The sequence below is a fragment of the Nakaseomyces bracarensis genome (assembly GCF_045282275.1).
Source record: "Nakaseomyces bracarensis strain CBM3 chromosome Unknown Scaff13_0, whole genome shotgun sequence".
NCBI classification, from domain to species: Eukaryota; Fungi; Ascomycota; class Saccharomycetes; order Saccharomycetales; family Saccharomycetaceae; genus Nakaseomyces; species Nakaseomyces bracarensis.
Window position 1 is genome coordinate 1,034,005 of NW_027263959.1, and position 24,496 is coordinate 1,058,500.

General features: G+C 35.9%; 12 protein-coding genes across 12 annotated transcripts; 5 read left to right on the plus strand and 7 right to left on the minus strand.

Annotated features, from left to right (window-relative positions):
• Positions 1-51: 51 nt before the first annotated feature.
• On the plus strand, positions 52-756 carry TIM21 (Tim21p; the record flags this gene model as incomplete). The annotated part of the gene is made up of 1 exon (XM_071054650.1): positions 52-756. The coding sequence occupies one exon, from the start codon at positions 52-54 to the stop codon at positions 754-756; it is 705 nt and encodes a 234-aa protein (XP_070909343.1).
• Positions 757-1,453: 697 nt separating this feature from the next.
• On the minus strand, positions 1,454-7,069 carry GSC2 (1,3-beta-glucan synthase GSC2; the record flags this gene model as incomplete). Its single annotated transcript, XM_071054651.1, has 1 exon — positions 1,454-7,069. One exon carries the CDS (start codon positions 7,067-7,069, stop codon positions 1,454-1,456), a length of 5,616 nt encoding a protein of 1,871 aa, XP_070909344.1.
• A 1,177-nt stretch (positions 7,070-8,246) lies between these two features.
• IMO32 (Imo32p) lies at positions 8,247-9,101 on the minus strand (the record flags this gene model as incomplete). Its single annotated transcript, XM_071054652.1, has 1 exon — positions 8,247-9,101. One exon carries the CDS (start codon positions 9,099-9,101, stop codon positions 8,247-8,249), a length of 855 nt encoding a protein of 284 aa, XP_070909345.1.
• A 315-nt stretch (positions 9,102-9,416) lies between these two features.
• On the plus strand, positions 9,417-9,863 carry POP6 (ribonuclease P/MRP protein subunit POP6; the record flags this gene model as incomplete). Its single annotated transcript, XM_071054653.1, has 1 exon — positions 9,417-9,863. The coding sequence occupies one exon, from the start codon at positions 9,417-9,419 to the stop codon at positions 9,861-9,863; it is 447 nt and encodes a 148-aa protein (XP_070909346.1).
• A 723-nt stretch (positions 9,864-10,586) lies between these two features.
• On the minus strand, positions 10,587-11,666 carry MSP1 (protein-degrading AAA family ATPase MSP1; the record flags this gene model as incomplete). The annotated part of the gene is made up of 1 exon (XM_071054654.1): positions 10,587-11,666. One exon carries the CDS (start codon positions 11,664-11,666, stop codon positions 10,587-10,589), a length of 1,080 nt encoding a protein of 359 aa, XP_070909347.1.
• Positions 11,667-12,408: 742 nt separating this feature from the next.
• On the plus strand, positions 12,409-13,872 carry GID8 (glucose-induced degradation complex subunit GID8; the record flags this gene model as incomplete). The annotated part of the gene is made up of 1 exon (XM_071054655.1): positions 12,409-13,872. One exon carries the CDS (start codon positions 12,409-12,411, stop codon positions 13,870-13,872), a length of 1,464 nt encoding a protein of 487 aa, XP_070909348.1.
• A 163-nt stretch (positions 13,873-14,035) lies between these two features.
• Positions 14,036-14,743, minus strand: ERG29 (Erg29p; the record flags this gene model as incomplete). Its single annotated transcript, XM_071054656.1, has 1 exon — positions 14,036-14,743. One exon carries the CDS (start codon positions 14,741-14,743, stop codon positions 14,036-14,038), a length of 708 nt encoding a protein of 235 aa, XP_070909349.1.
• Positions 14,744-15,078: 335 nt separating this feature from the next.
• On the minus strand, positions 15,079-16,218 carry REC114 (Rec114p; the record flags this gene model as incomplete). The annotated part of the gene is made up of 1 exon (XM_071054657.1): positions 15,079-16,218. The coding sequence occupies one exon, from the start codon at positions 16,216-16,218 to the stop codon at positions 15,079-15,081; it is 1,140 nt and encodes a 379-aa protein (XP_070909350.1).
• Positions 16,219-16,518: 300 nt separating this feature from the next.
• On the plus strand, positions 16,519-17,121 carry JLP2 (Jlp2p; the record flags this gene model as incomplete). Its single annotated transcript, XM_071054658.1, has 1 exon — positions 16,519-17,121. One exon carries the CDS (start codon positions 16,519-16,521, stop codon positions 17,119-17,121), a length of 603 nt encoding a protein of 200 aa, XP_070909351.1.
• Positions 17,122-17,401: 280 nt separating this feature from the next.
• RRB1 (ribosome biosynthesis protein RRB1) lies at positions 17,402-18,937 on the plus strand (the record flags this gene model as incomplete). Its single annotated transcript, XM_071054659.1, has 1 exon — positions 17,402-18,937. The coding sequence occupies one exon, from the start codon at positions 17,402-17,404 to the stop codon at positions 18,935-18,937; it is 1,536 nt and encodes a 511-aa protein (XP_070909352.1).
• Positions 18,938-19,177: 240 nt separating this feature from the next.
• On the minus strand, positions 19,178-20,089 carry DPI35 (Dpi35p; the record flags this gene model as incomplete). Its single annotated transcript, XM_071054660.1, has 1 exon — positions 19,178-20,089. One exon carries the CDS (start codon positions 20,087-20,089, stop codon positions 19,178-19,180), a length of 912 nt encoding a protein of 303 aa, XP_070909353.1.
• Positions 20,090-20,504: 415 nt separating this feature from the next.
• Positions 20,505-24,431, minus strand: POM152 (Pom152p; the record flags this gene model as incomplete). The annotated part of the gene is made up of 1 exon (XM_071054661.1): positions 20,505-24,431. The coding sequence occupies one exon, from the start codon at positions 24,429-24,431 to the stop codon at positions 20,505-20,507; it is 3,927 nt and encodes a 1,308-aa protein (XP_070909354.1).
• Positions 24,432-24,496: the final 65 nt, after the last annotated feature.

Here is a 24,496-nt window from a genome sequence, read left to right on the forward strand (position 1 = left end):
ATAGTATCAAATAACTTATACAAGATCAAGCAATAAAATTTAGTGTTTGAAATGTTACCTTTAAAATTTGGAGGGCTCATTGCGAGACCATCTATCACATCAAGGTCATTAGTATCAATTGGAAGGGTTAAACATGTACTGCACTACTCCTCAAAGACTGATGCGAATGGTCCTAAGCAAGGGGATAAATCTAACCAAGGTAAGAAGCAAAAAAAGATTCCACTTTGGGCTAAATTAAAGACACTGACTACATTTACCTTTTCAAGTTTGTTAGTTGTTGGTGGTGTAGGTGTCTCGGGTGTAGTGTTATATCTGATACTCTCAGAACTTTTCTCTCCGTCTGGAGACACTCAGCTGTTCAATAGAGCTGTGTCAATGGTTGAAGATAATGAGGATGTGAGAAAGCTGTTACAATGTGATGACAGTGGAGTCAGGAGGGAAAGACTAAAGGCTTATGGTGAATTGGCAACTAATGATAGGTGGACTAGAAACAGACCAATAGTATCTACTGAAAAAGTGGATAAATATGGTGGTCATCACCATTATATGAGATTTCACCTGGAATCTAAGAAAAAACTCGGTTTAGTACATATCGAAGCTATCGAATCTGAAAAGAATTACAAACCAAACTTTGTTAGTATGTACATTGATATTCCTGGTGAAAAAAGGTTTTATATAATTAAACCAAAATTACGCCAAATAATGAGACCAAAAACCATATTTGGGTTTCCTTGGGGATCATCTAAAAAGGATTGATAATGATTATGAGCTCCATTTCCTTATATTTAAATCGACACTGCTATATTCTTGTAACTTACGTCAAATATCCGGATAATATCTTAGAAAGTAATTCAGAATAATAATTCAAAATAATATAAAAGATTTGCTATGATACTTATCATTATTAAGAAAAGGGATTTAAAAGACATTATTCATATCTTTTTTTGTGCCCGATTATTAGGAACTCTGATTTACGAAAGAGAGCTCTTTTTTATTATGCCACTTTCTTTATTCTTTTCATCTGCCATCCTCGATTTTTCGGAGCTTATCAAAACTTAGCATCAAAATTCAACATATATTTAACATGACCATTCAAATTTGTAGATAGCATATATAATTCTTGAAATCCAATTGAGATTTAAAACTGTTTTTGTTTTTTTTTAATTGTATAATAAAAGCTTTTATTTTTTACTTGAATATTTATAAATAGTTATAAGTTATATTTTTATTTTAAAAATGTTTGATTTGGAAAAAAAAATGTTACAGGCTTTTTATGAAAAGATCCTATAATAGAGAAACGAAAGTTTCGAGTAATGAATAACATGAGACAAAAATCATAGAAATGGTATTGAATTTAGCAATATCCCTTTCTACAATAATGGAAATGGATGAAAGAACCAAAGCATGCGGAAACTTTCAAGTAGGATTCATAAATGAAGGTCAGGTAATTAAATCATTTTTTAGTCGACCATGTCTTTAGAGATGGAGTATGAGTGTAATAGTGACTTAAGTACGTTGATATCTGGAAACCTGTATCATTGTTACTCTTATTTCTTGGTTGAACGATGTTGTGGAAAGGTCCAGTCAAGGTATGACCGATATCCTTAGGAACGTGACTGGATGCAACGGCTGGGCCAACAATTGCACCTGCAAAGACTAAGAACACAATGATATATAGAGTCAAATATCTCTTAACCATACGCTTTCTTAGACGAGATTGTTTTAATGAATAGATTGGAGGACGGATATGACGAGATGGCTTCAACCAGAACAGCATGATAGAGTGGAATTTATCAATTTGAGGGAAACATAGGACAGGGAATTGAGCGAATAAAATGACATGACCAAGGACGAAGTCAGCGGCAAATTCGGATAACTCAATAACCTTAGCAGTTAATTCTCTCATTGGTTGAGTCCAGGCCATGTAACCCAAACCAGCATTATACCATTTACCAGTCCAGAATGCTGTGTTGGCATGGTCATTCTTGAATTCTCTTGTCAATAATAGAACTGTCATCAATTGGAAAATAAACCTTTGGCATTGAATAACGGTAATGACACCTACCAACATTCTAGTAAAGTTAAACCCTTCTAGGACCCACATCACTATGAAGAAACCAATGTGGATAACAACAGAAACACCATGTGCAATTGCAGCCATGACAGCACCAGTCTTCTTACAACATAGGCCGAATAGAGGACCAGAACAACAGGACATACCTAAGCAGAAGAATAAAACTCCCACATCAACAGCTATTGGACCCAGAGTACATAGAACGACACGCAAAACAGAGTTGACTCTGTCATCATCAGTTGCCTTAACACCAGTTTGCGCATTTATGAATGTGAATGCAATAAAACAACTACCAGCGTTAACTGCAGTTGGGAACAATTCAGCTAAAATCAAATTTGTTCTATGAGCTCTGTTAGCATCACCAGCTGCCTTTTCCGAGTCATCACCAATTAATTTCCGCTTAAAACCGGTAATACGAGATCTAGCCATTCTGACATACCCAATCCAAGAGTTCTTGTGATATTTGTTGTTACCTCTTGATAACCATCTGATATAGTCCCTATAATCCAAGAAGAAATCATCCCAAGAAAACTGGTGAGGGTTGAAAATAAAAGGTGAGAATAGTAAAGCTGACAGCGAAGCCCAGAACCATAATAATGGAGCCTGCCAATGTGCAACAGTACCGAAGAGTAACATCAACATAGACCTAGCTCCCATGTATATAGCTGAACTGGCAAACCTTGAGTACAATATAGAAAATGGGATACGAGAAGTAGCAAAGCCTCTACCAGTTGAGATATAACGAGCACCACCAACTGTCATGTCACTCAATAATGCAGCTGAATAAATTTGACCGGCGAACACTTCAAACATTGGTGATAAGGACAAGATATGACGGAAGAATCTCTGAGTAGCTTTCCATAAACCACGTTCGATCAATTCTTGGACAACAATAGGAACGAATGCAATCCAGAAAACAATGAAAATTGACAATGTGTAACGTCTAACCCAATCAATAGCTGGGGAAAAGTTGTAACAACCAATTGGATACAGGACATCAGTTTTAGGCTTGTTCCTGTCATAAATACATAGAATGGATTCATGAGCTAATGCGTGAAGGTTAACCAATGTTAGCATAAACATTTGCAAGGACAATTGAATGAATAAGTTATTCAAGTGGAACCCAGGGTGTGCATAGTAGAATGTCAAGAAACGATCAACTGGAAGCTGAGTACCTAAGTAATAATATTCACGAGACAACATTTGTTCACCCATACCGGCACCAATTTTAGTTGTGAAATTTAAGATAGTACCGAAACCCAAATCTCTACCTTTACCACACTGGTAGTATTCACAGTGCTTAATCCGTCCACCTCTTAACATAGCATTCATACCAGCATAGATATCTTCGTTCAAATGTAGACCCTTCTGTGCTTTAGAAATACCACTTCTAGTTGTCATAAATGCAGCATTAATAAAATCAGGGTGACCATAATGCAGTTTACCACCAATTTGAGCTAACGTACGAGCAAATAAGGTACCAAATGTTTGTTCTTTACCAGCAGCAACATCACCAAGAACACCGGAGTTTTCAGAGAAAATGTATTCTCTGGCACCGACAATAGCAACTGGATGATTGGTTCTTTGATCCTCGTATTTGACACCTGGGGTATATGGATATATTTGTTCGGTGTTCAATTCCTCGAATTCAGCTAAGACAGATCTGATCTTCAGACACTCTTCCAAATAGTTATCTTGGTTAGCATCGATCAGTTGAATATATTCACCTCTGTAAAAAATCAAAGCATGATTTTGATTATCAGATTTACCATCACCAAGAATAGGGTTACCAGATAATTGCACTCTAAATTTAGGACGTCTACGACCATTTTCAAGCATTTCACAGTGACCATCAATCAAAGCAGAGTAGATTCTTGGTTCTTCTCCTTCATTTAATGGAGGTTCTTCGTCCAAGTAAGCAATTTGTAAATCAGGGTATGCTCTCAACAAAAATTCAGTATTTTCCAATTCGTGAGGCTTAAATTTAGCCAATCTCTGCATAGAAACCAAAAACTTGAATTTTCTTCTAGCCATCTTTTCTAATTCTCTTTCCAAACCTTCAGCGTTACCACCAAACATTTGTACTATTTCTGGATTTTCAACACGATACAGTAACTTGATTGCTCTAGAATAGTTCATGAAACCTGAAACTGTACGATACAAGGTTTGAGATCTTAACGAAGCCCAGATACGTGTACGTAAAGTGTATTCAGGAGCGGCTGATTTGAAACCAATACAGTAAAATGGTAAGTCATCGATTTGGTTTTTTAAAGCATCACTCTTTTCATTATCTAAAGGTTCTTCATTCTCATAGGCAGCTGTTTCTTCGGCCAAAATCTTGGTATCCTTAACAAAACATTCCCATTCTACTGGGTGTAGTTGCTTCAAATATTCCAATAAGGTAACTCTTGAAAACTGGTCATCTTCACGAATGATCTCTCTTAGAGATAGTAAAATTCTTTCACTATAGTGAGGAGTTAAGACTGTAAACGTTGGCATGTTATCGACTGGTAAAGGCTCTTGCATTGGGGTAGCCAATGATTGGGCAAAAAATGAAATACGACGCTCAGCCTCGGAATTTCTTGGGAAAAACTCAGTTTCAAAGTTATTATCATCCTGAGATACAAAGAAAGTAGGAGCTCTCAATGTTCTCTTACCTTCTATTTCTGATGGAACTTGATGGTAAAGTAATTTTTGAACATGATCAATAGCCAGTAAATGTTCTCTGTACATGGATATAATGATTGCATTCCAGATTTGAGAAATTAAAACCTTTGGTTTGTACTTGATTTCCATATCGGTTGTAGCCAAAATCTTGGAATAAATTCTCTTTGGTAATCTAGTGAAAATATTTCTCCATGGAGTCAAGATAGAGATACCTAAGTAGAACGATTTACCAACAGAGAACACACAGTTAACGACAATATACCACAAGTAAGTATCCAGGAAGAATAGAATAAAATCAGTAGCAATCATAAATCCCAAAGTGATCTTCGATTGATGCTTACAAAGGGTTGATCCCCACCAGTATTCACCTGTACATCTCATTGTAGTCGTAGATAAAATTCTAATAGGATCTCTCAGAGATAAAATCAAGAAGAAATATGATTCTGAGTATTTGGCACCAAAAACAGTAACCCACACTAGGTAAGACATCCATCTATCTAAACCCTGTAATGGGGCAAATGAAGCTGTAAAGGTTTGCGAGGCCACATATCTTCTACTGGATTTTTGCATATAGGAGGTGAACAAACCACCAAGAGGCATAACAGAAAAGAATATAACTGTAGCAACAGCAATGAAAAACGTGACAGCGGCAACAGCGTGACCAGCTTTAGATTGTACAGTATCGGGTTCATAAGCGAAGACAAAGATAAGAGGGCCAAGGTTGACACCAAGAATACCCCATAGGAACCAAAATCTTCTAGACAAATGTTGAGCTCCTGCCCATTTTCTTGGAACGAAGCACCATTCACAAACAGTAGCGAAAAGTTGGATAGCACTGGCTACAGTACCAGCTAAAGCAGCACTAGCCCATCTATAAGCAGGAACAGGTTGGTTGTTTACCAGCTGTTGGTAGTTGTGTGTATAAAATGTTGGGGAGTTATACGCAGTGTACATCCAGTACACTGAGACGTGCATAATCCAAATACGGTTGAAGTTGGTGACCAAATGTAGCCATGTACGGGTTTCTTTGTATGTCTTGAAAAAGACGTTATTCCATTCCACCTCACCTAATCTCAAGTAACGTTCTTCACTAGGGATATCAGTTAACTTAGTACCATCTTCCAGAACAATCTTTGTAATACCTTCTGGATACCAGAACAGTTGATTAACGTCATCATAACCGATGATTTTGTTGTGGTCCTTTTCACGCTTAACGTAACGGCCTTCTACAATTTCGTAAACCTGATTTCTAATAAATGTATAGATTGGCGTGATAACTCTGTTCAAGTAGTCACCTTCTGGCATAGGCTCTGTTCTTTGCTGGCACAAAGGAGACTCCAAGTAATCAGTTGCACACTTGTAAATGAAACACAGACATTCTGAGGTAAATCTGACTTGATTGGCTTCACCCCAGATTAACATCCATAGAGCAACTTGACGGACTCTTTCGATAGGGCTTAAAGCGTTCATTTTAGTCTTCCATCTGAAGTCAGCAGCCTCTAAAGAGTTATCGCCTTCTAGCTTGTTCAGCACCTCTTCGGCATCCTCGGGATTAGCCTCCTCCATAGCTTTTTTATTCTTCTTCTTGGCTTTTCTGGCTTTTCTGGACAGTTTACCTAATTTCATATTTCTGAACCCAACTTCATCATCCATATCAAGTTGGGCTGCAAAATACCACTTCTTGTAGTTAGCAGTATCACCGCCGATGTAGTCCGCATGAACAGACAGCAGCGCTTGATCTGGAGACATTCTGGAAGTCCTAGAGTCCAACAGCACCATAAATAAGTCAAAAATGTTTCTCATAGAATCTCTTTGGAAACCGAACTTGTTGGTCAAATCAATGAAAACATCTTCTATTTGCTCTACTGTAACAGGTGCCTGAGGATCAGCTGTCCATGCAGGGTACGGATCGTTGGGCAACTGCATAGCAATAGCATTAGGGTCGTAGTTACCGTAAACGGGAGTCGAGGATCCGGACATATTCATACCGTTACTACCACCCATGCCATTATTGTTGTTATAACTCAGCTGCGATGGCGTATAGGTAGCCTGATTCTGTTGGAAGGGAGGAGGACCGTAGCTGCTGAAATCAGAGAAATTAGACTGATCTGGCTGCATCATCATGTTGTTCCCTTGAACATTATTGTTGTAATACGGGTCATAGTAACCATCAGCCTCGTAGTTCATATTGTTCTGCATCTCTCCACCAGCATAAGGCTGTCCATACTCATCATAGTAACCCTCCTGTCCTTGAGCGTCATATTCAGGATTTTCCATCCCGGAATTGTAGTAGTTCTCACCACCATTATTCCAATTGTCATATGACATTTTTTTATTTTTTTTTTTATTATTCTTATTTTAAATTCAATAGGTTTATAATGTTGTTGTTTTTATGTGATAGAAGAAGATGGGAAGCGGCTATTATTAATAAAATAATAAAAAAATAAATTGGTTTTACCTATTTATTGAATTATATATTGAAGTAATATGGGTAATTAATATTAGGAGTTGACTATATTCCATTATATATAGTCACGAACACGAATGGAAGAGAAAAAAAATTTTTTTTTAATAATATTTTTAATTTCGAGTTATTGTGGTTGGTGTTGTATTCTCTTTTTTTTTGATAAAAAATACTGTAGAAGCAATGAACAAGAAAACACTGATTTTTGGGCCTAATGCCCTTTTTCCTAACATTGCATCTAGTTTATCTTTATACAGGGTTTTCTTACGGATTTATTTTATTGTATCTTTTATTTATATCTCTTTTTTTTTTATTCACTTTTCTCTGTCCTCAGCCTACTGACTCCAGCTAATTGATTTAGGGTGCCCTACGCAGTTATCTAATGGATCACTAAATATGGCATCTTTTATATCCTATTTAGGAAGCTCAATTGATCCCATATACGTTTATATTGCACTTATTTTTTCGAGATGAGAGGAAATGGGTTCCCCGGATTGACGCTACGTTGATCTCCTTTTTTTTTTTTTACTGTACGTTTACTGTCTCTTCGTTTTCTTTTGTGCAGCTGTTTTACTAAGGGCTCCTTTTGTTTATGTATTAGTGTAATCCGTTTTTTATTGTACGGCCATTTGCTGATATAAATGAAAGCCTTCCTTCCCCCCCCCCACGCTGTTTTTCTGCGTACCTTTCCCCCTCCCCTTCCTCCTCTCAGTTCTGTGTCTCTCTCCTCGGGGACGTTTGATGGGGCTAAGCCCACATCTAGTCATCCATGACGGAGTTTGAGTGGTTTCCTACGGCACAGAAAACTATGTGGGGGAGGATGGAATCAGAAAAATGAAAACCCTTTTCCGATCCCATCCCATCCCTATTTTTTTTCCCTCTCTTTCTTTTTTGCTGAATTAAACAAATAAATAAATAAATAAAAAAGGCGTTTATTATATGCTACTATATTTAGAATATTTATATTAGATACAGTGATGTTTTTTGTTTTTTTCGTGTTGAGAAAACATCTACACGAAAAAAAAAAATTGGGAATCATATTTACAAATCTTCTTTCCTGTCGATGAACTCGGATATCAGATCTATACAAGCTTTTGAGTTTTCTACGTTGATATAGTGGCCACCCTTGATGTCACGCAGTTCGAAGTTGGGAAATTGTGTACTGATAGGAACGATGTACTCGTCTGCGATGTAAGGGGATTCCGTGCCGCGGAGGAATAAGCTGGGGTGAGTGTACTGCTTTTCTCCGGGAACATCCCACTCCGCGATCTTTCCCTTCACGATGGCGTCACGGAGTGTATCCAGAGGAAGCTTGCTCTCAATTTCACCGGTCCCGCGGCTGCGTCTAAGGATAGTCATGAGGAACTTCAGTATTAATTGGTTCTTCTCGTGGACAGCGAGCTCCTGCTCGGCTTCCCTGAGTGTGATCTTTCTCCCGACCTGTCTCTGAAGTGTGTCGATGTACTCCACGAACTTGCCGTTCGGTAGAACGCTCACTGGTGCATTCTCCATGCTGACTAACATCGAGTACCGCGTCGGGTTGTACAGGCAGCACCGCATGGCGACTTTGGCGCCCATAGAGTGGCCCAGTATGATGGGGTTGGCAATTCGGTGTTCGTCAAGGAAACCCTCGATGTCCAGCCGCATGGCCTCGTAATCGTGAGGTGTCGCACGAGGCGAGTCTCCGTGGTTTCTCAAATCTACTAGATAAACGTCCCGGCCCAGATTCTGGTTCAGACCCCTACCAACAGTACGGTTATTGAGTTTGTTCCCGAACAACCCATGTAAGATGACTATCGGAGATCTAGTGCTGGCATTAGCTTTGTTCCCAACTATATAGTCATATGCCAATTTAACAGGAGTCCTAGCAACACTGTAATATCTCACAAATGACATTTTGCTTTATATCCTTCTATACTTATTTACTATTTTCAATTAGAATAGTAAAATCGATTTTATTTAACTGCATGCTTAAATCTCAATTCTTCCCTTTTTTTTTGCTGTATGTTGAATTTTTTTTTTTTCTTCGTTAACTAGCAATTTTTTTGACTTTTGGAAAATTTTGAAAAAAAAGTTCAATAAATAAAAAATTTTGCTTTTTTAATTAAGAAAATGCGATGAGGTCTATATATATATAGTGTAGTTGTTACATAAAATATATAACTGAAAGAAAGTGTGAAGGATTGATAGTTTTTATTATAGGGAGATAAAATGACTAACCGTGTTTTATATAATGGTTTGGATACTCAATTATCCTTGGATAACTACTCCCAATGTTTTGATTTTATCAAGGCCCAGATCATACCAAATATATTGTCCGGTAACGTTATAGTTGAGAAGATTACCAAGAATGATAAGATTTCCAATAGGGTGAGCAGGCTTGAGACAGTCCTGAAAGAAAAGAGAATAATAGTGGTGGTTTCATATGGGGATCATATCCAAAAGATGGCTAGTATTGTGGAGATTACAAAGAGCAAGTTTGAGGGCGTTGATCAGTGGAATAAGTTGCTTTCATTTCAGCAGATACGACCTGGTAAAAATGAATTGTTGGAGAAAGCAGTACGGGTACCGATTCTCATCACTGTCTTATGTGTAGACAAGAAACTAGAATTGCCACAAGAACTTAAGGTATCTTCCTCTGGGTTTTTCAAGCAATAATAATATTATACAATACAAGACGAAAAAAAAAAATAAATACTCTAGATATAAACAATAATGTATCATTGAATAAAACAAAGAACATGGTCGCCCTAGAGGGACCGTTCCAAATATTCGTTCGAATGCAAGCATCCAGAAAATCCAATGAAGTGAAAGTCTTAATTTTATTTCCTATTTGACTAACACAGTACATTTCTTATAGGCAACGCTTTGAATCTATGACCCACGGAGGAAAAAGAATCATAAATCTTCGAAGTCGCCATCAGGTATTACAAAAATAACAAAAAAACTAGAAAATTCTTAAGTTGGAATAGCTCCTGCCATAACCAAAATAAGTCAATGCTGGTTTTAATATTTCTTTGTTTGATTTGTTGTATCCTATAGATAATATTTCGGATTTTACTTTTTCAACAGAGGTTCTCGACTTATATATAATGGGGAAACTGTGTTTGAAAAAAAAAAGTGGAAAAAAAAATTATAGCAGAAATTTTTTAAGACGTAACATATGACATAGATAATTTTTAGGTCTTTTAAAGATCACAACTATTTGATTTTAATGCGTTGACTATTTAATTTTTAGGATGGAGCATAATAGATGTTCATAAAACTATATACAATTGATTAAAGAATAACTAATTTATAAAGATGTTCTGAAAATTAATTTCATTACAAAACTTGTTAATGTAGTATTATTTTGGTATTTTCATGGATCATTAGTACGTTCTAGTCTAGAGTAGCTTCTGACACAACTTGAGCAGCAGCCTCGGTTTTTATGTTTGCAATGAAGTCATTAGTAGTCAAAGGTCTTAACTTGACTGTTTGCATATCCAAACCTTGTTCTTTGAGCTCTCTCTTTTGCTTCATCGCTTCCTTCGCAGCTCTCAAAGCAGCTTCCCTACATAATTCTTTCAAATCAGAACCCGATAACCCCTTTGAACATTTAGCTATTAGATTCATATCAAAGCTCTTTTTGTCAACTTCTGTAGACGCTAGCAAAACTTTGAGAATTTTCAGTCTTTGTTCGGTGTTAGGCAAAGACACAAGGAATCTCTTCGGTAGTCTACGTAAAAACGCATCATCTATATCGTGTATTCTATTAGTAGCACCAATAATCATAACACGGCCGTTATTCAGTAAACCATCCCATAGAGTCATAAACTCAGCCTTCAAGTTTGCAGTAACTTCGTGGTCTGTAGAAGACCTTTCTCTCAAGAAAGAATCAATCTCATCGATGAATATTATGCAGGGTTCTAGCTTATTCGCCAGGGAAAACATTGCATCAACAATTTTGTTGGACTCACCATACCATTTATCCATTATAGTGGACATTCTAACAGATATGAAATTAGCGCCACTCTCTTTAGCTAATGCCTTGGCTAGCATTGTCTTACCACATCCAGGCGGGCCATATAACAGTACACCACTTGGTGCAGTCAAAAGTGGATTATTAGTGTATAGTTCAGGCATAGTCAAAGGGTAAATTACACTCTCGTTTAAATCTGCAATAACACTGTCTAGTCCACCGATATCTTTGAATGTCACGTCGATATCTTCTGCAATTACCACGGAGCTTAGAATCGTGCGCTCATATGCTGAGAGTTCGGTCTTCTCCAACTCGGGGTTCTTTTCCAATAGTTTCTCCCACTTCTGAGACTGCTGAGCACGAGCCTCCTTCGACCTTCCACCCATAGGTCCATTTTCCATATCATTTAGTAGCCTGTTAACCAGATAATATAATGAAATACCTGTACCAATTAGCACAGATATATCAGCGATTGCCTTCAAATCAAATTTCCTTGACATTTTGTAGAGTACGTATATCAGCCTTTTTATCCAATATAAATTACTTCGTTTTAAGTAGTGTTCAATAGACTATAGAGAAGGTATCTATCGTTAACTACTTCCTGCTTTATTAAACCATTCCCTTCCTTCTTCTCTCCCATCTACTGTGTCACTTAGAAAATGTATATTTTTTTCTTAGAAACTTAAAAAAACGGGAACCATAAGCTCAACGATTGATAAGTTGATTGAATCCCATTGATTAGCAAGTTACCTTCTAAAAAAAAATGCCATACAAGTATCTGAACAAATGTTTTAGGGAATATTCTTGTACATCTCCTCTTTACATGTTAAATAGTTCTGAATGTACCTATAGTGTGACTTTTATATACATAAATACTGCCATCTGGTTTTCTTACAAAATGCATGATAAGTCAATGCTAGAAGCTACTTTTTGGCATGTCATTTTACAATTGCCAATATCAAATTGTATAGAGACCATCATTCACAAGTAATTGTTTGATTATAGATCTTGGGTTGGATTTTGATTGACTTTTAGCCCCATACTGCCCAAACTTATGAGTCTCTTAAAGCAATTCGGGCATTAAAAAAAACGGAGAGGGAAGTGAAATTGGAAGGACAAAGGGGAACACTATTTCTTAAGAGGAACCTTTTCATTATCTATCTTACATATAGTAAATTGTTGGTATAGTCCATTTGAATTCAATTATTGGGCAACTACTAATTTTGTGCGAAACAAACAATAATGAGTATTAGAAGTGAGGAGAGGCCTGAGGATTCCAAGAAGCGGCTCGGAAAGTCTTATGAAGAAAGGAGTTTTAACCAACAGGAGTGGAGGGATGTTGTGAGACAGTACTCTAAACTTGGTGAGATGTATAACAAGAGGGCTATGGGTGTTCTAGATAGGCCTGCTACTAATGCTAAGTTTTCTGCCCAAAGCTCGATGGAAATGCAATCAATTAGAGAACCATCCATTCCAAAATTACTGCTGAACTATTTTGTTTCTATGGCATTTGAAGAGTCTAGTTTGAGAATGGCAAAGGAATTGGGCTATATTAAGACTAATAAGGATTCCGTGGAGTTTAATTCCTTTTATAAAATTCGTGAGCGGGCTCAGATAATACATATGATTAAAACAGGGGAGATAACAAAAGCTATGGAGACTATAAATGCTATTTTTGGCGTTGAGGTTCTAGAGAATACAGTTGATTCTAGTTTAAACTCACATAATGTCGATAGATCCAATCCACATTTGTTCAACGAATCTTCGGGAGAGAAGAATAAGGAGACGATTCCTGGAATCTACAATTTTGACTCTCATAGTGACGATGATCTCCATTTTAAGCTGCTTCTTCTAAACCTAATTGAAATAATTAGGAATCATCATATCCAAATACAGAAAGGAAGTGCTGATGAGAATGACAATAAGTTCATTCTTGACTTAATAGCATATTCTCAGGACAAACTAACTATGAAGGCAGCTAAGAATAAACAACATATGAAGGAATTAGAACTAACAATGACTTTGTTATTGTTTCCTATGCACTCTTTAATGGATGAAACGGCTGCCCCAAGATTGCCTGACAGTCTCAAGAATCTATATTCACTTACATTACGGTCACATGTTGCCGACCTCGTGAATCGCACATTATTGAAACATATCGTAAATTCTAACTTGATTGTTGACAATTCCATATCTCTGAAATTCAAGGATATTGATATAGTTGTAGATCCAAGAAGAAACTTTATTCAGGCAGAAAATGCTATAAATACCAACATTCTAAAGATAAAAAACAAAGAGGAATTTAATGAAGAGATATCTAACAACGAGAAATATAAGGATATAAACAGTACAAAGTCTTTTGACAAATTTAAGAATGAGTTTAGGCATGATAATTCGTCCTCTATAAATGCAAATAGAAACTCTGGATCATACTGGACAGAAACCACTGAGTTGCTGAGAAGGCAAGAAGCATCAGACCAGTCTCAGAATGATTTAGCCGGTGAAAATAAGAAGAATAATGCTGATGAAGATACAAACCAATCATCCCATATTATGGAGAATTCGAAAGTAAATGAAGAAAATGAGAGTGCAGACCTTTCCGAATTCCAATATGAGCCGAAGTTGGTACAAATTATGAGACTGTGGGCGTGGTCTGAGAACCAGTTACACTTAAATGACGTCGGTGTTCCAAGGGTTGAAAGCTAACATTATCGTTCAAAATTCTTAGAAGTAATGAGCATATAGCACAAATTATTATAAATCAATATATAGAAAAAGGTTTATCTGGAAATGCAATTTTTTTATATTTAATGGGTGTGTATCAGTTTTCTTTCTTTTTTTATCACACCCTTCCTTCTGAGTCCACTCACTAGTTGATTATAAAAGTTGCCCTTATGCGGCAGCCAGTTTCAATTTTTAAAAAACATAGCTGGACATCATCAACATTGGTTGGCAAAATTTCATCAGCTCTGTTGAAAATACGGACGCCTTGAGAAATAGTGAACTTGTCATTAGATGGATCAACATAATCATTATATAAAGTAGAATCCTTAAACAAGTGATATAGTTTTAATCTTAAAACTCCTAGCGAACAACCAAACTCAGGTCTCTTTTCCAGTTCCCATTCTTCTGGAGTAAATTCAATATGGAATCTAAGAGGTTTCTTGAGCATAATTTTTCCATTCTTTTCAACATTGCAATCCACAGTGACCTCAGAAACGAAGACAGGCTTAGCAAAAAATTTATCCCTGTCCTCAAATTCTTCAATCACTATACCGCTTTTTTCATCTTTGTACTCACGGCTGTGGTATTCATCACTAACGATCATTCTGTGTAACTTTAAACCTTCATCTATTCTACCAAGGTTTAACTCATCGTATGTCTCTTTTTGAAGTAAACTCATTTCTATGGTGATCCATAACTCTTGAAAAAAAGCTACGGTACCTATCACCAACAAAAATAAGGTAATTCTAGCACTATGTTTGTCATGGATAAATTGGTGTACATATGGAGCTTCTTTTAATTTGTTGATAAGATAATCTTCCGCCTGGAAATAGGCATTCGTGAAATTGGCCATATCTGTGTGCAATAGTAATATTTACCACCTTATGATGCAACACTAGTTAATATATAAAAGCAAAAGGTAGTGCCTATATAAATGCAAGTCATTCTTATATAAAAATCAAAACTTTTTGTATCAACTAGCCACCTTCAGATTCCACTATAATGATCTTTCTTTTTTCATCTTTTGGGTTTTTCGGTAATTAATTTAAACGAGATCTTAAAAGCTAACGGTAACTGCCTCGTTCCCACACAAAATTAGTTTCCGGTTCTTAAGGCGATGGCATAGATGTTTAGTAATCTTCAAAAAAAAATTATGGTCTAGCCAGTATGTGCTTTTATTTAGCACGGTTATCTAAACTTTTGCCGAGCTCTTCTCTTCATTGAATTTTTTGTATCAATTGACAAGAAGTAAGACTCAACTTCTCGAACCCACTTCATGAATTTTCTATCCTTCAATTTTTTTTTTATAATGCTTTTAGAAAGAATAGGCTTAAATTCCAAAGATATTAATTCATTTGATTTTATTCTCATATTATTTAAATTATTATTTTGATCTAGAGCTAGAACTGGACATTTCATACCTACTACAGTTGTACATGGCTGATTATTTAGCTCTAACTCTATGTTTTCTTTTTTATCTTTTATATTCTCATCTTGCAAAGCGATATGATGAGATGATTGTATATTATCTCTTGTTCTGATCTCTGTCCTCTGATTCGGTTCTTTAAGAGTTGTAGAAGAGATTTTACTAACATTCTCGATATTTAAATGATGTACATCCTCACCCGATTTACTGTTATATCCCATTTTTTCAATATCTTTGCTATGATGTACAAAATCTAATTCATCATTTTTGTACGACTGGGTACATAATACGTCCAGATTTGTGTGCTCAGCATTATCAGTTAGTTGAGTTTCTAATATATCCGCTTGGTAATTTTTATGTTTTGTAGCTATATCATCATTTTTTGACAAATTTATCAAATCCAATAATTTAGAGTTAGATGGTTCAAAATGGGCTCCCACAACTTTCTCAATCACACCATCAGTGTTCACAACCCTAGCGTCTTTCACTTTCGTTCCTAAAAATAACAATACATCATAGAGTTGATTAAAATCCTTTTCTCTTAGCTCCAACTGAAATCTCCTCATCAATTGCTCTTCCCCACTCGTTACTAAATATTTACAAGAAATAACTGGCAACTTTGCCGAAAATTGAACATCTGATTGTATTCGAAGCATAGATGTATGGATTTTCTCATAGACCTTTTTCTCTACTATCTGTTCTCTCCCTACAACCTGAAATCGTAATTTTCCTGTGGAATCCTGTTCCATCTGAAATGAAAGCCCCTCAGTAGTTATATGTGTCCATAAATTATATTTCATCTTAGCAAAGGTACTACTGAACCCTTGTGGTGCTGGTAACTTGTCATTATAATAACTATACCTTAGAATATTGAAATTCAGTGAAAGAGCCAGAACAGACATGTCTTACTCCTACTGGTCATAGTAAAATATGAAACTATTAAAACGAAGAATAATCTACATGTATCAACCGTTTATCTGTCCTATCAAATTTAGCCGCCAAGCGGAAAAGAAAGCCACTGATATCCGGGTAATACAAGCTCTCCTCTAACGAATAAAGTATCAGTTTCAAGAAACAATATAGAGATATTGATATCTCAATCCAATAAATAGTTATTAATTTACAAAATAGTTATCACTAGGACAATTTGTGTACACTACGGGACTCCATTGGTTTTAGAAGATATAACGAAGGGAGGGATAATGTACTTCTATGTTTCAGAACCGGCGCCCGGAATGGCACGTCAAGTAGTTGTGGGTAAAGACAAATTTGAGAATGATATGCTTATCAAATACGGTTACAGGGAGTTGAATTACATGTGGTTTCATGCTGACAAATATTCTAGTGGTCATGTATACCTTAAAATGAATACAGAGGAGAAAGGTCTGGAAGATGTCCCAAGTGAAGTTGTTAATGATTGTTTACAGTTATGTAAATCTGAGTCGATACAAGGGAATAAACTACCACAATGTACGATTTTATATACTCCTTGGCATAATTTACGTAAGAACCGCTACATGAAGCCAGGAGAGGTGTCTTTTAAATCCTTAAAATACTGCAAGCGTAAAGAATGCTTTGCCAGAGATAATAAAGTACTTAATAGACTAACGAAAACAAGAGTCGAAGTAATTGACAATGTTGAATCATTTTTACATGAAGCAAAGAAATCGAAGGATCCAATGTTCTTCATTAACTACATAGAACAAAATAGGGAGGAATTATTAGCAGCAGAAAAGGCTAGGAAAGTGGAGAAAAAAATGGCAAAGAAGAAGAAATTAAGTGAAGATGAGTTTTATACAGATTGATTTTATGCCCGATAACGTTTGATCCAACGATTCCTAATATTACGTATCTTGGTTTTTATTTGTACCTTATTATGTTTTTTTCTTTCTTTTTTTTCCTGCTCATCGCATGAAAATTTTTTTTATTATTTCGGATGCGATGAGCTTTCAGAATTTACAGATATTATTATCGAATTTAAAAACAGGAAAAAGGTTTCAGATTTTCCTTACTTTTAGGATATCCTAGATTTATATAAGCTCGAGAAAAGCACAAAAAATAACCACCAAAATAATTACACTATAGATGCCGAAGAGATCATTAGAAGACGTTGATGAGAGAGTTGTCTCTGCTAAAACAGATTCTTCATCTGTTCCAAAATCCCTTGTTACTGACGATGGTGAAGTCCCAATGGATGAATTCAATGGTGAGGTCAGTGATGAATTTGATAGTGATGGAGAAATCATTGAAATTGATGGTGAGGATGACGATGAAGATGAAGCCACCGATGAACAAGAATTCTTGAAGAAGCAGGAAGCTAAAGCCCAGGAGTTAATCAAAAAGGATGAACAGGAAGAAGAAGGTAACGGCCAACAATTGTACTTACCACACATGTCTCGTCCTCTAGGACCTGATGAGGTTTTGGAAGCCGATCCTACTGTCTATGAAATGCTTCACAACGTCAACATGCCATGGCCCTGTTTAACTTTAGATATCATTCCAGATACTCTTGGTTCAGAGCGTAGAAGTTATCCACAATCCATTTTAATGACTACTGCCACACAAGCTTCAAAGAAGAAGGATAATGAGTTAATGGTTTTAAGTTTATCAAATTTAACCAAGACCCTTCTAAAAGATGATGAGGAAGAAGAGGAAGAAGAGGAAGATGATGATGTTGAGCCTATCATTGAAAATGAAAATATTTCTTTGAGGGACACTACAAACAGACTCAAGGTTTCACCGTTTGCTACGCCTGGACAAGAAGTTTTAGCTGCAACGATGTCTGAGAATGGTGAAGCATATATCTTCGATTTAGGCCCTCAGGCCAAGGCTTTTAACACTCCTGGTTACCAGATTCCAAAAAGCGCAAAAAGACCAATTCACACAATCAAAAATCATGGGAATGTTGAAGGTTATGGTTTAGACTGGTCTCCATTAATCAAGACTGGTGCGCTTTTAACTGGTGATTGTTCTGGACAGACGTATTTGACCCAAAGAACAACCTCTAAATGGATAACTGATAAGCAACCTTTTACGGTAGGTAACAACCAATCCATTGAAGATATTCAATGGTCGAGAACTGAAGCCACAGTCTTTGCAACTGCTGGCTGTGATGGTTATATCAGAATCTGGGATACTAGATCAAAGAAGCACAAACCTGCTATTTCTGTCAGAGCTTCAAACACAGACGTTAATGTTATCAGTTGGAATGAAAAAATTGGTTATCTACTTGCAAGCGGTGATGATAATGGTACTTGGGGTGTATGGGATTTAAGGCAATTTACACCAGAAAATAGCAATTCTGCCCAGCCAGTTGCTCAATACAATTTCCACAAAGGTGCCATTACTTCTATAGCTTTTAACCCTCTTGAAGAATCCATCGTTGCTGTAGCTTCAGAGGATAACACAGTCACTCTATGGGATCTTTCTGTTGAAGCTGATGATGAAGAAATTAAACAACAAGCTCAAGAAACTAAAGAATTAAGAGATATTCCACCACAATTACTGTTTGTACATTGGCAAAAAGAAGTCAAAGATGTAAAATGGCATAACCAGATACCTGGTTGTTTAGTTAGTACTGGTACTGATGGTTTGAACATCTGGAAGACAATTAGTGTTTGAATTTATTTATATACATATAGAGTCATTATAATCTGTACATTAATAATTTAGAATTCATAATCTGATTTGCATATTTGGAAATTTGTAAGTCTTAGCAGCATATCTTATTTTCTTTTTTTTCTTATTTTTAGGTGAGTAGACGTTGAGTAATCATCTAAGGTTAATATTCCAAACACTCTCTTCTCAAAAGACTTTACTTTTTATTAATCATAAATACATTTACAGTGTCACAATGAATTTCTATTTCTTTGGGTTGTTCAAAATTACTTCCAGCGTTTTTAGATTAGACAGAACTAGCTCGCGTTCAGAAAGTTGAATAGTATCCGTTTGAGCAATACCCGTTTCCCATGAGGTTTTAATGTCGTGGTCAATCTTATGCATTGCTATATCACGCTCCTTTTCTTTAAATTCTCTATCAAAGAATCCAAATTTATTACCGCGATCTAGCAAGAAACCGTACCAGCCGGCCTTTACAGGTGCTTCCATATCATTTACCTTTTCATCTCCTATGTGCCAACAATATTTCTTAAAGTCATCACGAGAAGTACCTTCCAATAGTTCAGGGTGTTTCCGTAGAACGTCTTCGATCGCATAGTCAAATATTTCCTTTGATGGTTTGCCATAACCTAGTTCGTAAGAGATGTATAGGTTATCTTTAAAATATTTATCTAATTCGAAACCTTTTACAACATTAAAAAAAATAGGATCAGCATTACTAATTATACCCAAGATAGTATTGGGGTATTTGACATGTAGCATTTCCAACAGCTCTGGAAGATCAGGATACATAAAGTACGTCTTATGGGTTGAGAAAGTAGCTAAAACATTATCAATTGCTTTCGAACTCAACTCTAAAGGAGCAAAAACCTCACGCACCATTATTTTCCACCATTCCTCGGAAGTTATACCACTATCCCTACCATAATTTGGGTATAGATTATTTACCTTTCTGTAAGCCGCCCCAAAATTTCTAGTAAGGACTTCTGGCTCAACTTTAACTCCATATTCTGCAACAGCATTGCTATAGAGCTCCATCATAGGTGTACCAATTGCATATAATGTGTTGTATGCATCAAATGTAATGAATTTCGGGGTTTCTAAAGAAGTATCCGCGCTCCAGGATTCAACCGGTATACGTTTTGGGAAAGTCATTGCTACTGTTCTCCTGATAAAAGTCCTTATCGGAACACTAGTAGTAAGCATATAGTATAAATAGGAACATTCCCATATATTTATAATTTTTTTGTAGAAGGGCTTGATCTAATCGACTCCCCTTAATCAATTAGCATTCAGAAACAATTTTCTCTGTCTTCCTTTCGTTCTTCTAGTTTCGCATAACAATAGATAAATATGATAAAAACTGACTACTAATGTAGATATTATATTCTAAGATGCACAGTTATTAAATTCAAAATCAGTCATCTTATGAATTTTAACCTAAAACAACTTGTTCAATCAATCAACACTAATAGTTTTGCAGACTACTATACAACATTAAATACATTACTATATGTAGTGTTAAGGACGAAAATGCGTTACACCTCACAATAATATAGGTTTATTTTCACTAAGCATTAAAAAACGCATCATTTTTGGCAAAACAGTATGCGTCCGAAATTTCAATGGCCTCATAGGTTCCTTGTAAACTAGTAACTAATCTATATTCATATTCATAAATGTCAGAGACCTTATGTGTTTCAATAACTTGTTGTTTACCCTTTATAGCCGAATCCTCTGCTCTAATGTAAGTCAGAGAGAATGGAGGAACACCTTGGAAGGCAAAAACTACTTCCACCTGGTCACCTTCATGAATATCAGCAACTGTATATTTTCCTTGAGAAACTGTAACGGAGGGTATTGGGTGAATATTCAAAGATAAACTTTCGTACTCATTCTTGAAGCCACTTTTCATAAAGTCAACAACGAATTTTGATGCTGAGTCTTGAAGAGATCTTATAGATATTACGCCTGGTTCAGAAGCATATCTTACAAATTGAGATGTCTTTTCAGTTGTTTTCAGAAGAACTCCATTAAATTCATAACCAATATGATACGGTGGCACCCCATTTAGTTGATATGACACATAATCTCCAACACAGTAATGTGATGAAGGATCCAAAAGATGTATCTTTGGTGCATCCATAACAGAAATGAATACATGATTGTCACTCAATGAAGCATCTTCATTAACACAGCCATTAGAGTCAACAATTTTAACAATTCTAATTTCGTGATTACCCATTTTGAGATCACTATATATTTCCTTCGAGGGCAATAATGTACCGTTTACTTCGTCAATAACGAACTGATCTATTCTACTTGTGCTCTCATGGTATACATTGATTGTAATTGAGAATGGAGCTTTACCATTAATACTCTTTAGTTTTATTGGCTCGAATAAGTTTTGATCGCCAATATCTGATATACATGTTTTTAAAGTCCTTCCAGAATCTGCAAACTCAACTAAAGGAGCCGCATGGATATGTTGCTTTATCGTCATTAGAGAAGCCCTATGTCCAATGTTATTCAAATCAATTTCATTATAGTTCGAGTCAGCAAGACCTTTAACAATCATTGTATATTCACCTGCTTCTTGACTTGGGAACTTCAAGGAGACATACTTGGTTGCTACCTGTATAACATCTGAAGTAAGTTCACCAGATGGAGATTTCAAGTCATATTTCAATGTAAAAGGAGGAGAGCCAATAAAGCTCAAATCCACAATCCCTTCTTCATATTGACAGATATCAGACTTCCTAAAGGTAGTTTCAGTAATATTATCTATCTTCCTATTATTTTGAATGTAAAATGATGGTTTGGGCAGATATTGTACGGTAAAAGTATTACCTTTTTCCTCAATTAAACCTTCACATGTTTGATCCTTAATGCCCGTTAACTGGTATTTACCAGCCTTTGACACAGAGATTGCTCGTTTGTCATTACCATGAAAAACCTGAGAAAATTCCTCTTCTATCTCCCCACTTTCAGCTATTAATTGATATTTCACAGTGAAGGGAGGGATTCCATTTAATTTTAATGGTAGCTTGGCGGTTGTCCCCTCCTTTATCAAAATATCTGTATCTTTACCATTCCCAGCAAATGTTGCAGTAGGCGTATCTCTCCTTACATTAATCATAGCATCTGGTTCTGTTACACTTACTAGACAGCCAGTAGCATCTTTGATAGATACTAAGGAGAGGATATATTCACCACCTATGTCAAAGACAGGTAATTGGATATCATAACGACTGTTGGTAATATCTTCCTCATGGAAGGATTTACGTTTATTCGAAGAAGTTTCTAAAATATCATAGTCAACTGTAAAGGGGGGTTCTCCTTTAAACTCTACACCAACATAATTATTTTGACCCAAGCAAAGATCGATCTTAGTATTTTTAACCAATTGGACACTTGGTTTCACTCTCATGGAAGTTTTGAAGGAGTACTCTTTTTTTGGGCTCAGAGAAATTGGATCAGAGAAAAGTCTATTTGTTATACTTTCAAAAACTATCTCATAGCTTCCTTCTTCTTTCGGACTAAAATTGAAGTGTTTTCTAGCACTGTCAGAAGATATTATCTCTTTTCTATAAACACTTTTTCTTTCACCGTCTAGTTTATAAACCTTAAGCGGTACTTTAAATGGTGGCACCCCTGTAAAAGTTAGGTCAAAATCTAAACCAACTTGACCTACACAACTATCAAGTATAGGATTCGAAACTACTTTTAATTCTGGAGCGACAGGCTTGGTCACTAGGATACTAGATTTACCTGACACAACACCAGGACAAAATCCAGAGTTTATGTACAGCACCTTGTATAACCCCGGTTTATTTACTGATATTTCTGCTTTATTAGTATTAGGAGGTGATGTTATATGAGATTTTTGGGAAACACCATTCTCATCAATAAATTCGATTTCGACATTATAGTCTGAAGATTTTTTACCGTCTGTTTGTAAGTTAATAAAAATTGTCTTTTTCATTTCACTGCTAGGATTGAATTGTTCACTCAAATAAGCGCTTGGAATACCATGAACAGTGAATCCATATCCTATATTATATTTCTCAATAAGTTCATCTGACAAACCACTAAAATCCATTTCATTACCCAGACCATCGACAAGTTTCTCCACTTTATAAACATAATCACCACTTTCCTGGATTATTGTATCAAAATTGATCTCAATAGGATGTGGTCGAGCCCAATTCAAGTCCTCCAAATCTTCAGAGTTAAAAACAGCTTTTTGTGCGGATAATAAAGGCGACTCAAAATATTCTGGTTGTATGTTACCGTCAACATAGTCATATTTAGTGGTATCAATTGTTTTAGAATATGTCAGTTTCATAGGAGGTACACCATGCAATTCCATCTTCAACACATCCGAGTCACCAATACATCTATTTTCTTTACCGCTACCCACTATCCCAATTGTAGGACAGTGAGGGACCACAAGATGAGAAGGCTGAATCCTCAAATTAAAACCGTTACTGTCCTTTATATTTTTGATTTCATAAAGACCAATTTTATCTAGAGGTAGTGAAATATACTTCACGTTTTTGTTTGCTTCATCATTCTCTAAATCATATGAACTATCTAAGCTCTTAAAAGTCTTCGAAGTAAAGTTCAGAATAGAAACTTCGTTGGTATACAAGTCCTTGTAATTAAGTTGGATATATTCAATGGAGGATGTGGAGTTAATTCTAATGGGAACATTTACGAGATTCTTATTACCTTGAGGATTATCCAGTGGGAAGCAGTAGGGAGTTTGAAAGGGATTGAATAGAGCCGTATTTTCAGGCAGAATTTTGATAGTTAATGCACCTTTAAAATGAGATGAGTAATTAGGAATTTCTTTGTTTTTTATAGCCTCACCAGAGAGAGTGAATTCTTTCATATTCATCTTTTTCCAAATCGATACTACAAATGTTATTAGTAACATTCCTTTATTGTTACAAAGAATGAAATTGAATCCAGTCATTATTGCAATCTGTAAGACTATCACCCAAAATGGAAATATTAGTCTAGGTATTTGAAAGGAAGGTAAAATATAGAAAAATAATGAATCAATTATCAAATATTTTGATATAAAGTTGAAACTTCCTGTACCTAAAAATAAACCCGACACTGGTATACCGGAATGTAATAATATTGTATCATACAATTTATAAGCTTGGATTAATAAAAATGCAATTAGGACAAGTAAACGCTGTCTTGAGACATCCAACACTTCTGTGGATATTAGAGGTAAATTATTATGTTGTCTTCGTTGATGAGGTTGCTTTGGACCTGGTAGTTTCAGGTCTTCTGTCACCGTTTCAGCTGAGGTATTTCCTCCAAATGACCTAGAAAAAAATCGGCTGTTGGCGTCAGTTTCAGCCGCTCTTATTGACGTAGCTTTCGGAGGTTGTGTTTTATTTATAGATTCGATTGGAGTATTCAGCCAATGATTACCACGAGGAGTATCACTGAACATATTCCAGCGATTGCCCTCCATATTTGTACTTTTTTATTAACAATGTAACTTCGATATTTCTTTCTTTCCTTTTATAACTATAATCA